Source organism: Capra hircus, assembly GCF_001704415.2.
Source record: "Capra hircus breed San Clemente chromosome X unlocalized genomic scaffold, ASM170441v1, whole genome shotgun sequence".
Classification (NCBI taxonomy): domain Eukaryota; kingdom Metazoa; phylum Chordata; class Mammalia; order Artiodactyla; family Bovidae; genus Capra; species Capra hircus.
Window position 1 is genome coordinate 48,100,776 of NW_017189516.1, and position 13,952 is coordinate 48,114,727.

Genomic DNA, 13,952 nt, shown 5'->3' on the forward strand with positions numbered 1-13,952 from the left:
CTCAGCTCTTGGCAGGACCTGCTACATCAGCAGATTTAGCTTCAGCCTCAAGCTAGTCTTCAAGTATAAAGTTATATCACATATTAACACCACCATATTCAGACAGCAGATACACTTGCTTTCACATTTCAAATGGAGAAAAGAAAAACGCCCCAAAACCTCCACTTCCGTTTACCCACTCTGTGTTCAAACAGTACCATACTGTTTAATCTTACACAGTATACAGACTTCGAAAGACTGAGGAAGTTGGTGGTGGGGAGGCAAGGCGGTGAGTAGGGTTCCTAGTGTCTATCTATCAATGCTATTTTTAACCTCTAGGCACAAGAAAAGTAATTGCTGAAAGCCAATCTAGTTCCCACATGAGTCTAACTGCTTTTGTTCATTATTTTTTTTCCCATGCCAATCCCACAAAAAAGAGTAAGTAGACATATATTCATTTTGAAAGATTATATGTTTCATACCATGAACCTATCTCAGAAGAATATTATGGGCTGACACTAATTCTATCTTAGAACAGACAGTGGATATTTTTAACGGTTTTCTTCCTACAAATTCATTGTAAATGAACTCATTTCATCGATAAAGCATAAACTTTTTTAAAAACAACAGGATAACCCAGTGATGTCTAACAGTCTGAGTCAATATAAACTTACCTTGTTATGTGAACTGTGACCCACACATACACTACCCAGCAGTGACACGCACTTCCTTAGGTGAGTTGAAGCTGCTCCTATGGCTGTGGGCCTCTACATAAACTATCCTCTATCTGTGCATCTAAAAAACTCAGACAAGTTCACAGCAGCAATCCACAGTGATCTTTATTTTCACATCTAATATACCGATAAAGAGTTGGAAGAGAAACTCTTATTAAGAGAAATAAGCTTTTGCCTTTCAACTTGACAGTAAGGCCAAATCTTTTCCCATCCTCCAGGTCAATTTTATAATGAAGAAGTGGTGAATGTAATAGGTTGTGTATCATTTACCAAGGTGGTAAATTAAGTCATTACTACTGTTCAAAAAAGGCCCTAAGGCCATCCTATTATAAAGAGATAAATGGCACCAACTGATAGGACAGAACCAAAAAAAGACCAAGGAGACACCTTTGTTCTGTGAGATCAGAAGTGAGCAAGAGAGGACCTGACTGAAATAAAACGACAGACACATGAAATTTCTCATTTGTAATTTTAATTGAAGCGTTGCTATTCATTTTTAAAGTCTTTCCTCATAAGCACCAAATTTTAATATCTATATCAATTTGGGTGGGAAAGAAACTCCATGAAGAATTCCCCTCCAGAAGAAAACAATGATGTTCACTCCTCCAAACAACCAAATTCAAATTCAAAGTCTACCAAAATGAAAACAAAACAAAACAAAACAAAAAAAGCCCACGCAGAAAAACAGAAACAAAAACAAAAATCACATTCTAGGGGTTCAGTGCATTTAGCAGCCTTCACTGTGCTGTCTAATCATCCTAGTTCATCAAAATATACATTTTCCATTTGATTTTTAAATTAAAAAAATAATTAAAAACAGGGAACGTGAAGGAATTCACAATCAATTGCCTGACTTGTTTCAATTTCATGTACAGCATAGAAAGGTCAGGAAGGCTATTTGCAGCACACATGACTCGGGGACACTGATTTTCAAGGTTTAGCTTTCTTCCAAACAGTGTAAAATACCCACCTGGATAAGGAGTCAAGGAATAAGAGGAGGTAATTGAAGGCATCACTTAAACTTTGTTTACTGGCCTATAGACTGGAAGATGAATGAGCACTTCAAAGCTTACAGCGCTGTGGTAATGAGAGCAAAGGCCTCTGAGGCAAGGGCACTTCACAGCCTGGATGCCCACCATCTGTGACATTGCGGTGAGATGCGGGGGAGCTTAGCAGAGAAAAGGTTAAAGGGACACAAATATTCTCTCAGAGAACACTTGTGCTTCCAAAGACTCTAAAATGTTTTAGGGAATTAACATGAGAAGGAAGGGTGGGAAGGAGAGAGAAACATCAGAGGGAGTGGGAGGAGGAGGGTGGCGGAGGTGGGAGGAGAGGGACCGAGGAAGAGAAGGAAAAAACGGTGGAAGGATGAGGGACCAGAGAGGAGCCAGAGGGTGGAAACCTTTTCTCCAGATGTCTTCAATTGCTTTCAAAAGTCTCTGAGCATGTAAACAAAGATCTGACTGTCACAGAATGCTCTGGAGAGCAACCCTGATGAAGGTGCCAGGCAGGGAGAGGAAGCTTTGGTCTGCAGAACACTGCCCAGTTTTTAGGAGGAAGAAATGCACTATGAAAGTCCAATGACAATGCTCTCCTTTGCTTTTCTCCAGGTTCTTCTCTTACTTCTCTGGACCAACTTTACTAAGTGGAACTAAATGGAGGACACCAACACTGACTTTGTGATGCCTGGCATCATTTCTAGCTCTATCTCTACTGCAAAGCAGCATCAAGCCAAGTGTCGAAATTAATATTAAAGCAGGGTAATATAAACGTAAAAGGACAACGAGCTTCTTCAGCCAGCCTGCTCCAGCTAGGGTGGCTTTCCAAAACTCTGAAGTGCACGTCAATCCCCTGGCAGGCTGGTTGAGACAGGCCACGCGGCCCCAGCCTCCAGTGTTTCTGACTGGACAGCAGGCTGGGGTGGGGCTTAAGAATGTGCCTGTTTAGCTCCCAGGTGATGTCACAGGTCTGGTGGTACTGTGAGGACCAGTGGTGCCATACCATCCAAACCACCTGGGAGGCTGTGTCAGGGCACACCCCAGCATCTGAGGCTGGGACCCAGGAATCTGTATTGTTTTCAAGCGCCCAGGGTATTATTACAACATACAGCCAAGTCTGAAAACCAGGGCCTTCTGTATACTACAGAACTAATTCTATTTCCTGAAACTGGTAAATGGGCATGCTTTTTACATGGGGGTTCTGGCTAGGCAACACGATGATGTGGTCAAAGGATATAATTCCAAGTACGAAGGGACACAGACGATCTCCTTCGAGAATTCCACAGGACAATACAGGCGCCCCAGCTGTTCTTCGTAGAGTGACAGGGCTTCTGTCAAATTGACACAGTTCCCCTAAATCAAAGAGAGAAAAGCAAACAATAGGAATCTTAAGTCCTATGGAGGATCCCACTCATTGGAAGGTCTCTAATAAATGAGAACAATTCTAGCTTTAGATAAAAGTTCATCTCTGAAAATGAGATAGGGTTTCTGTACTTTCACAAATTGCATTGCATTCTATTTATAGGTCCATTAGCTCATTATCCTTCTACTTCATTTACCAAGCCATTTTAAACTATTCGAGGATGAAGCAACAGAAAGCAGTGAGACCAATTTCTCATTAGTGACACAGTCATTGTATCAACACCATGCAATTAGCAAAGATTCATACACATAACCCATTCAAAATAAGTTTTCCCTAAAGTCACTGCAGTATTGAGGATGAAGTATCAGAAACATACTGTTCTTGATTTCCAGAATGACTTAAACTACAACCTTCTTAAGAGTCTAAGATGTTGACACAGAACTATTTCACACCCTTGTGCTTTCTCCAACAAAAGTCAATTCCAGATATATACACTAAAGGTATTTCCTCGTTTACTTTTTATCAAACATTTTGTCTTGACTTCATTGTTCTAATTTTTCTCTGTTTCTTGCCATTTCTTGTCTCCCCAGCTGGTAGGAGTGGTCAAGGAAACATAGTATAAATCTGCTGATAAAGATTTTTTTTTGAAATGTGTTCTTTTTCTTAATTATTGAAGTATAGCTGGTTTACAACATTGTGTTAGTTTCAGCCATACACCAAAGTGATTCAGCTACATATATATATACACCTATATATACACATCTTTTCAGATTATTTTCCATTGTAGGTTATTAAAAGATACTGAATATAGTTCCTTCTGCTATATAGTAGGTCCTTGTTATTTATCTATTTTATGTATAGCAGTTTGTATCTACTAACCCCAACCTTCTAATTTATCCCTCCTGGTCCCCTTTCACCTTTGGTAACTATAAGTTGTTTTCTATGTCTGTGAGTCTGTTTCTTACAGATTCATTTGTACTATTTTTTTAGATTCCACATATAAGTGATATTTGACTGTAGACAAATCAAGGATAAACACAGTGACCTTGCTCCTTCAACTTTCTTCCAGCCTGCAACTTAGATGTGATTATGTGGAGCTGTGGCAGCCACTCTATGACTATTAAAAAAAAGTGGTGAAGAGAATCAGAAATGCTGGTAGCCAAGACCCAGGAAAGCTGGTGAATGGATACAGAATCTGCCTAATTCTAGAGCTGCAATTCTCAATTTTTAATGTGTATATGAATCATAGGGGGCCTTGCTAAATTGCAGATTTTCATTAAGTAGGTCTGAGGTAGGGTTTATCAATTCAGCACAATTTTCCCACAATTTTCTCACAATGGATTTAGAAAACAAGATGAGCATTTAATATCAACTATTTCCTTTTAACCTCTGAAGTTCTAAACATTTGGAAGACGACTAGAATATACGTGCTGATAACATTCCTTCATAAGAACTTCATTATCAATTTGCCTCAAAACAGCCAAGATGAAAATTATTCACAAATAAAGCATCCTGTGATACAAGCATTCCTAAGAATGGCATTTCAAAATCAAAAAACCAGCCAGCTATGGGGAAGTGGGTAGACAGGACTATTCTGAGAGCTGGCCTGGGCAGTTTTAACTGAGCACATTCGATCAGCATGTCGTCATACTTCAGTGCCAACCTGTTTAGTAACCCATCATCTAGGGTCCTACAGTGGGAATTGGCCCAAGTGCCTCTGACCAGCATATAATTTGGTTTCAACATTAAGTTCACCATGAGAGTATATAAACACCACATGTGTAATTTAAGATGCACAAATAGAAAACACTGCCCAGTTGTTTTTAGAACACCTCACTACTAGGGAAGCTATAGAGTGGAAATACCACCAAGGTTCACAGTTCAAGCTTTTCCTTGCCATCTTAAAAATGACACCATACTCTCTCTTTATAGACGGAATACAGGAAGACCTCCTTACCAAGAATATAGTAAGTAAATAGAACAGTTTCCATTTATTCTATCCCAAATGGTCAAAAAGCAGTTTAAGAAAGAAAAATCCCCACAAACAGATGCCTACCCCAAAAAAGTACCATGATACATTTCACCTTTTTGTGTACTTGAATGCAACTACACTGTTCTTTTCTTAAGACATATAGGGGATACATAACAACAATCCAATAGCAGAATTCAGCACCTATTAAGGAGAGGAAGAGACTAATATAGCAAGGCAGGGGCACACCTGGGAGGTAAACCACAATATAGTGTCTTCCATTCTACAAGGTTCTTGTTGCCCCATGTTAGCTCTGGGTGACACCTGCTTTTTTACCTTATAGATTTTAATATTGTTTGCATTTTTCAAAGAGTTTATGTCATATCTGTAATATAAAAAGGTCTGGAAGACTATTTCCTTAATGACACCATTTTTATCTCTTCTAAAACAAGCAAAAATAATGTGATGATTTAGGAAATCACACATATGTGAAATACCTCAAAAAGAGGGTGAAAAAAAAAAAAAAAACCTCTAAATGAGTTACTTCCGGAAGGTTGGAGGGGTTGATGGAGAAATATAGATGTGTCAAGCGTACTGGTAACATTGAGGTCTGTGGGAGGTGGGGGGAGGTGAGGAGGGGGGCTCATATCTTTGTTTCACAACTAACATGAATGTCACACACACATTTGTACTTTCAAATAAACTACAGCTTTTTTTTAATGGGGAGTGGAGGGGCGGAAGTCAAGTCCCAGGATCTGCCTCTAGTTCCACAAAAGCAACTCTCTGCCTCCTGGCCCACCAGACGTGGCTCCATAAATCGGCACATTCCAGGAGGACTTCCCCAGCTTTGTGGCCCACAGACAAGGCTGTCTTCAAGCAGCCACAGTGAAATTAGTGACATCATAAAATCTCCATGGTGATGTAAGCAATTTTAGGCAGGGATGTTTAGCTTTTGTAAGTCACCAAGTTAACAAGCCAAACACCATTTTTGTCCCATCTTTAACCTTTCCTCTGTTTCTAGGCTACAGGCCAAGGGAAGGGGGGTGTGAGTGTATTAAGGGCATTTCCTGAGCATACCATGTGCTACATAAGGAAAGTGTTCCACTGTGGCAATACCATCAGTGCGTCCTTAGTCAGAGCATGCTGCGGCTCTTACCCGACTACTGCTTCCTCACAGGCCTATGCCCCTGTGGTCCATATGGCATGTTGAACCACCCGACATACTATGGGATTCCCAGGTATCATAAATGATATCGCCTTGAGTTTCCAACTATACTGAATGCAGGGGTGGGAAGCACATCCTAAGACATCTTTTGGCTAACTCTTAGAAACCAGCACAGCCTTGAGTCTTTAAGGTGGTTTTTAGTAAAAGCTGGTTGGCAAAGGCCAGGTGATCAAAGCCTGATCTTTAGTGTTAACAAATGTGTGGTGACCATCTGTGAAGCAACTGCTTCTATTAGTTGTCCACACTGAGAAAGCAGTCTACCAGGCAAATATTTGCAACAAAAGATACTAGTCACACTTTCTTCCCAAGAGCACCTGTTGTCTACTGCAAACTGACTGGTTTGCATTAGATCCAAACTGTTCTCAGTCTCTTTTGATTAAAGATGCCAGAGCCTCACTTTCTTTCCCAACTTAAGCCCCACGGGATTTCTATTTGCAGAAACAAAAAAGAACCCAGTTCTATCAATATATGCTCTGCTTGAGAAATATTCACTTACGAAAACCCAACTCATTGAATTTGGGTTGCTTTTACAGGAATTAGGCCACTTGGTTTGAGCAGGTTTCATTGTAGAGTTCCTGTAAAGCAGGGTAAGCAATTTCTGCAAAGGGCCAGAGAGAAAATATTTTAAGCTTTGCAGATCATATAGTCTTCACCACAACTGCTCCAAGCTGTTGCTGTAGTGCAAAAGCAGCTGCAGACACTGTGTAATGAATGGGCGTGGCTGTATGTCAAGAAAACTGCAAAAAACAAGCAAGGGGTGAAAAATGGCCCATGGTTTATGGACCGCTGGCTTTTAAAAAGGCAGTATTAGAATGTTTTTAAAAATCATTCCTAAAAAAATAAAAAAAAATCATTCCTAAGCATCAGGGGTTAAAAAAAATAAAAGTCCACTTGTAGACTTGTAGTCTGTTCCCCTTGAAGCGTGCCAACACTTGCAGCAAGTATGAGATGATCAAGGATTAATTGCCACCTCTAGGGGTGTTCTGTGCAGGGGGAAGAGGAAGAAAACAGGATCGGCTGGAAACAAATTCAAGGAGTTGCCAATTTGTTTTCAGCATTATGAATCTCAGGCCTCATAAACTCCCCAGGGCTTACTTTAACAAACCCTCCTCAGAAGAATAAAATCAGGAATTTTCCCATAGTTCTTGACGTGTAAATATACTTGGGCTTCCCTGGTAGCTCAGATGGTAAAGAATCTGCCTGCAATGCAGGAGACCCAGGTTCAATCCCTGGGTGGGGAAGATCAAAAATAAAAGTCCATTAAATATACTAATGCTTTAAAAAAAAAAAGTGGGGGGGGGGGAGGTAGAGTTCTCCTGAAAATGCTTAAAAACTAATTACAGGGACCAGAGTACAATACTGTTTATCTTCTGCTTATGAATCAAGGGCTTTTTCAACCAAGTAAAAAGACTGATCACCAATTAGCTGCTTTTGCCGTCATTTCCAAAATGTTAAGGACTTAAGTAAGATATATGTATATGTATTTTTATGTATCAGGAAATACTGACTTCAAACCTTCTTTTAAAATTAAGAATACCCGAGAAAATGAGGAAAATACAATTTTGCTTCCATCTGGTGGCAGCAGTTCATACTGCATCCTAGAGGATGAGGCGCGAAGGCAAAAAAAAAAAAAAAAAAAAACAAGAAAAGAAAATCACGGTCTTTGTCTCCCTCTAATGTCAGCAGCTGATACTGCAGCCAGTGCAGTTTATGATGGTTTTTTCCACTAAAGACTCTCCAGAGAATATGGGGGGGGGGGGGGGAATATACATATCATGGTCTGTGTCTCCCTCTGTGGCAAAAGCTCATAGTGCAGCCACTGCAGTTTATGACGGCTTTTCTACTAAACACTCTCAGGAGGGGGAAGAGGGGGAAGGGGGTAGAAATCACGGTCTGTGTCTTCATTTGGCGGCAGAAGCTCATTCTACAACCAAAGCCCAAATTTAATAAATCGGAAGGTATGGTAACAGGACAGAACAGAACAAGGTGCATGCCTGCTTAGTTGCTCAGCCACGTCCGACTCTCTGTGACCCAATGGACTGTTGCCCACTAGGCTCCTCTGTCCATGGCATTTCCCAGGCGAGAATACTGGAGTGGGTTGCCATTTCCTCCTCCAGGGGATATTCCCGACCCAGGGATGGAACTCATGTCTCCTGCATTGCAGGTGGATTCTTTACCATTGAGCCATGGGGGAAACTCTCAACAGGACAGGACAGAACTCATTAATTCCCTAAAAGGGACAGGTCAGCTATTTACAAACTTACTGCTTGAGAACACAGATATAAAAAAATTTTTCAGTACAACACACTTTCATTTATCCACTTTTATATTACATCTTCAACTACCTACTTCCATATTGAGAATGCTGAGGATAGAATTAAAATATTGCATAAATGCTCAATGGCTTTATGCCACGTTGCAAATACAACTAAGAAAAGCAATACTAATGCCATCACCACCAATATGATTACTGAAAATATGTAAGATTTTTGCATATACTTGTCCCGGTCTCTCCCACTCACCATTGTTTTCAGCAGTTGTACTGTCCCAGCATTGGAAAAGCATATTGTCGTACTATACCCAGTCCCTTTAAACCTTTATTTAGTCTTCATTTTACAAGTAACTAAATAGTTAGTGCTATCATTAGTCTTTATGTCAATGTCTAAGTATTTTGGTGTGTGAAGCACAAAATGTAAAATTTTTATTAAGTATTTTTTTGGGGAAAAAAAAACAGAAGTCTATACCTGTGTAAAATATTTCCCATCCTGTTTCAATACTTTCATTGAGAGGTCAAGAATCAGTCTGAGAAACTCCCATGTGGAATCTGGATGTTAAAAAAAAATTAAGTTTTATAGATATCGGTTTGCATGCATGAGAAACAACATCTAAAGTCAAACATTCACATTAATATTCAATGATTCAAAAAAAAACAAAAATTAAAAAAAAGACATAGCCATGAGACCCAATATTCCAGAGCTTGTGAACAAGAACATGTCATATATTGTGTGTCTTGGACACATGTGCACATACACCTATATACAAGCAAAATCAAAAGCAAATGCAGATGTACATAACACTGCTCTCACCACACCCATAAAGATTTGACACAAAAGCAGTGGCTGAAATCTGAAAGGGGAACACCTTTAAGCAGGGAGAAAAGCAGTCACATCTCAGGAGAGAAACTGCAAGAGTGAGGGTGGAGACCTGAGTCTGGAAACTCAGCAGGAAGACAAGGTAATAGAAAAAACATGAACACTGAAATCCTAAGCCAGCAGTGACTTTGAGTGCATGGCATGAGAAGGGGCCTTGTCTCTGGTGTTGCTCAGAAAGGTCACCAGATTGTCCTGGTACAGGTTAAAAAAAATCCCAGTATGTAAATTATAAAACAAGCTGATATCTCAACGGTATGATTATGAGTCATTTTATTTCTATACTTGTTTCACACGACTGCGTTAATTTTGCTCATTTAGTGGCAAAACAGGATCTGACCAAAGCCAAATCTAGCCATCTTTCCACCACTGGCCTCAGTTTACTACCTTTAATAAATGAAGGAACTTCACTAGACAATGTCTTAAGATCCTTTCATTCTCACATGATGTCAAGAAAAACATTTCCTTATTTCTGTGAACATTATCTTGGCTGGGGCAGCCTGGATGGGAGAGGGGTTTGGGGGATAATGGATATGTGTATATGCATGACTGGGTCCCTTCACCGTTCACCTGAAACTATCACAATATTGTTAATCGGCTATAGCCCAATACAAAATAAAAAGTTTAAAATAAAAGGAAAAACAGAATCTACCTTCTTCTGGAGATGTGGAGATTGGAACAGCTGTCAAATCATTAATCACATAATCAAACTCTCTCCCTTCTTTGGCGTACCTCTTCAGTACTGGAATACAGTCTTCTATTAGAACCTTCCAGAGAGAACAGGCATAGATGCAGGTGAGCCAACATATGTGAAAGTGGTTAAACACTTGTAGAAAGAACGGGGAAATGCACACAGGGGCTGCAGCACCTACCAGAGGAACAAAAGCCACTTCCACCCATACCTGCCAGGAACTAAAAGTTCCAGGCTTACCAGATGCTTTGCATGCCTTTCAATTAAGTGGAACAATTCCTTTTAGGAATTACTATCATCGCCATTTTACAAATAGAGAAATAAACAAGAGAGGTCACCAAGCCTGCTCTTGCGTGCCTGCTCAGTTGTGTCTCTTTGCAACCCCGTGGACTGCAGCCCACCAGGCTCCACTGTCCATGGGGATTCTCCAGCAAGAATACTGGAACAGGTTGCCATGCCCTCCTCCATGGGATCTTCCTGACCCTGGGAATGAACTCACGTCTCCTGCATCACAGGCAGATTCTTTACCACTGATCCACCGGGAAAGTCCTCTCCTTGGTTGGCCCTTGCAAGAAACCTTGCTTTCCTCCAAACTCTGTAGTTTGTTTGGCCTCACTGTGCACCAGGCACACGGATTGGGTTTCACATCTGCTGAGCCACCCAAGGGCCGGTGCCCATGGCAGATCGGTCCTGGCCAACAGCAGCCCTTTTCCTTGAATCTCCAACAGTCCCCAGAGTTCATTCCACTCAAGAGAACTAGGAGGGACAGGTGATGCCTGCCCTTTTGGAAGGAGGTTTTCGGCAAACAAACGTTGTGACCTACAGCCCACCCACCTTAGGTATGGGTTTGGGGTCTCTATCCCACATGCGTAAGCTGGGAATTCTACCTGCTCCTTCTAAGTTCACCCCTTTTTGGAAAGCAAGCCACTCTGGGCTCATTGTGAGTCACCCTAATTCTCTCTTGGGACCCAGACCGATCTGTTCGAGGGCCTCCGTGTGGGAATGGGAGTGCAACTTTGAACTATACTTCACCTGATCTCGTCTCTGCACCAGGGTGTTCTTCCAACTTCACTGGCTTCACTTACAGCAAGGGGTTTTCCCTTTAAGAGTATGGCTTGGTCATTCGGCTTCATCTCTAATGGGGAACTGATTGGTATCTCCTCTCTGGGGCAAGGGAACTGTGACCTTGAGACCATTCTGCACTGCACTGGTGTGCCCTTTGCTTGGTATTTGACAGCAGCAGCCGTGCATAAGTACAGGTGATGATAGTTCTGTTCCACCTTATAGTCCACTAGGGTACACTTTGCAAAACGGGGAGATCAGCTTTGCTCCCATGAATGAAAGAAAAAATTTCACTGTAACACTGCTTGGCCTCAGTACCCCTTGGACACCAATGGCCCTCTAAATTAGAACATCCTTCAACTAGAATTGTTTTATAAATGGGAAGGGAAATAGGATAGAGTTCCTTATGCATAGGCTTTTATACTATTGGATCTAAAGGAGACTTTTGGAATTAGTTTGGCTTTTATTTGGCATGTGTGCCCAAGTATCTCGGTACATGAGTCCTAATGCTGTTCTCTCTTCTGGTTTTGACCCTCATTAAGGGGGTCTTGGGAACTTGAATGCTGATTCAAGTTCTTTTGTAAGAGAAGCATGTGAATATGAGTGAGTGACAGGTATGTAGAAACTGAAGGAAATCTCACCCTGAAAACAGCCAAGATGGGGCTCTTCTGACATTCTGAAACTGTTTTTTTGTGTGTGTGTGCAATTAGTATTAAGCTAGCTTTCTAGGAGAAACATGCAGATCTTTGTGCCTTCAAGATGAAAATGATCTACCTGGACTTGCAGAAACTTGAATCATCTGTGATCCCGGGGTGGGGTGGGGTGGGGGGTGCTTTTTAAACTCAAACAGGTACAGTTTTAGATCTGTGTCTGTACAGACATATGCATATTTATGCATACATTATAAATACAATGTGCCTCCATCTCCAAATTGCATTGCTAAGCTTGGTTTGTGGATGAGCTCTATTTTTAACTTAAGTGCTTATGTAAATTCTCAGAAATATAAAAAACTAGTCAGAATGAATTTCAGGGTCATATGATCTAGGAAATATTCACTATTAAACTGATATTTGGTATTAAATCTAGCCTTTAAGTGTGCTGGTTTAATATAGACATGTTTCTAGAGTCATAAGTATTAAGTATATTACTTTTATTGCATCTAAGAAAGTCAATAAAGCTCATATTGTTATAAAATCTGTCAACAAGAAAAACTACGATGAAACACTTGAGTAAATTAAATGTAAGAGCTTCCCTTGTGGCTCAGATGATGAAGAATCCACCTGCAATGCAGGAGACCCAGGTTCAGTCCCTGGGTAAAGACGACTCCTTGGAGGAGGGCATGGCAACCCACTTTAGTATTCTTGCCTGGAGAATTCCATGGACAGAGGAGCCTGGTGGGCTACAGTCCATGGGGTCACAAAGAGTCGGACACAACTAGGCAAGTAACACTTTCACTTTCAAGAGGATTTCTAGGTAAAACATTTTTTCAAATGTTTTTAAAAAAGAGAAATATTTCAACACACAAGTAAAGCTTTTACTGTCTGCAGTAAAAGCAGGTACGAAGAATGGAAATCCATTTTGTTAAATGGAAAAAAAGGTAATTCTGTCCTAGAGTTGGTTGTTTCTGAATGGTAAAGAACTCAGGGACAAAATAATATAGATATAGAAAGTTTTAGAAAGTTTGTGAAAAAGGAACACTTAGAAAAGTTCATGCGTGTGCCTGGTCAGTATTGGCTATGATTAGACTGAATTTAAGTAAATAAATTTTATTATCAAGAATAGGCTGATAATGCAAGACTAGAATTTGAATTTTTGGTTTTCTCTCTTTGCTTTCCCAGCTAAAAATAAAAGAGTGCTAAGCTGCTTTTGCCTTTTTGAGAGATCTAATTTTAACTTCATGTATTTACTTTTGAGATCTTTCATTGTCACTTTGGTTGGGTGAATGGTTGTTGTTTCACAGTGACTTATCATCTTCTTTGACTTTTTAGTATTTCTGACAAATGCCCCAAATATCAAATTTGATCTGAAGTTCTTTTGACCTCCAGCTAACTTTGGGGTGCTTCAGAGGAACCCTTGAGGCATCTCAGAGATTAAATTAATTAGGACAATTCAGTATGTTAAATTACGTGGGAAATATTGCCAAATGAGTGATAAGCCTCCTCAGGTTATATTGTGTGGGCAAATGTTTTTACATTCTTAAAATTACATGGAATACAACATTGTGAATCAACTATACTCCAATAATAATTTAAAGAAAATTAGATGGGGACTTCCCTAGCAGTCCAGTGGTTACGTCTCCATGCTTCCACTGTATGGGGCATGCATTTGAGCCCTGGTCAAGGAACTAAGATCTCTGCATGCCACAGGGTGTGGCCAAATAATTAATAAAATAACATGGAATTTCTATAATTCTGGTGTGTCCTAACAAAACGTTACCCCGATTCTAGTTATCACAACCAAGGCTTCTGTCAGTTACATTGAGATCAGTTGTTTCACTGTACCTTTTAAGTCTTGTCACTCAGTTACTGTCCTACTGCTTTTGCAAAAGTGCTTCATCTTCAAGAAGACTCACAGGAAAGGCTTTTTGACATGGCCTGCTGCTGCTGCTAAGTCACGTCAGTTGTGTCTGACTCTGCGTGGCCCCATGGACTGAAGCCCACCAGGCTCCTCCGTCCACGGGATTTTCCAGGCGAGAGTACTGGAGTGGGATGCCATTGCCTTCTCCGTGACATGCCCTAGTTTCTAATAAATTTCAAATCATACCCGTGAACTGGGTAAGGAA

General features: G+C 40.6%; 1 protein-coding gene across 1 annotated transcript in view; it reads right to left on the reverse strand.

The window, feature by feature from the left end:
* Positions 1 to 1,168: 1,168 nt before the first annotated feature.
* SMS (spermine synthase) overlaps positions 1,169 to 13,952 on the reverse strand; it is a 49,120-nt gene continuing 36,336 nt past the window's right edge. The window contains exons 8-11 of the mRNA XM_018043925.1: positions 10,070 to 10,184; positions 9,013 to 9,092; positions 2,949 to 3,064; positions 1,169 to 1,683 (exon numbers count right to left, since the gene is read on the reverse strand). Coding sequence (XP_017899414.1) covers positions 1,644 to 1,683; positions 2,949 to 3,064; positions 9,013 to 9,092; positions 10,070 to 10,184 — 351 coding nt within the window. The 3' untranslated portion in view covers positions 1,169 to 1,643. The remainder of the gene's footprint in view (positions 1,684 to 2,948; positions 3,065 to 9,012; positions 9,093 to 10,069; positions 10,185 to 13,952) is intronic.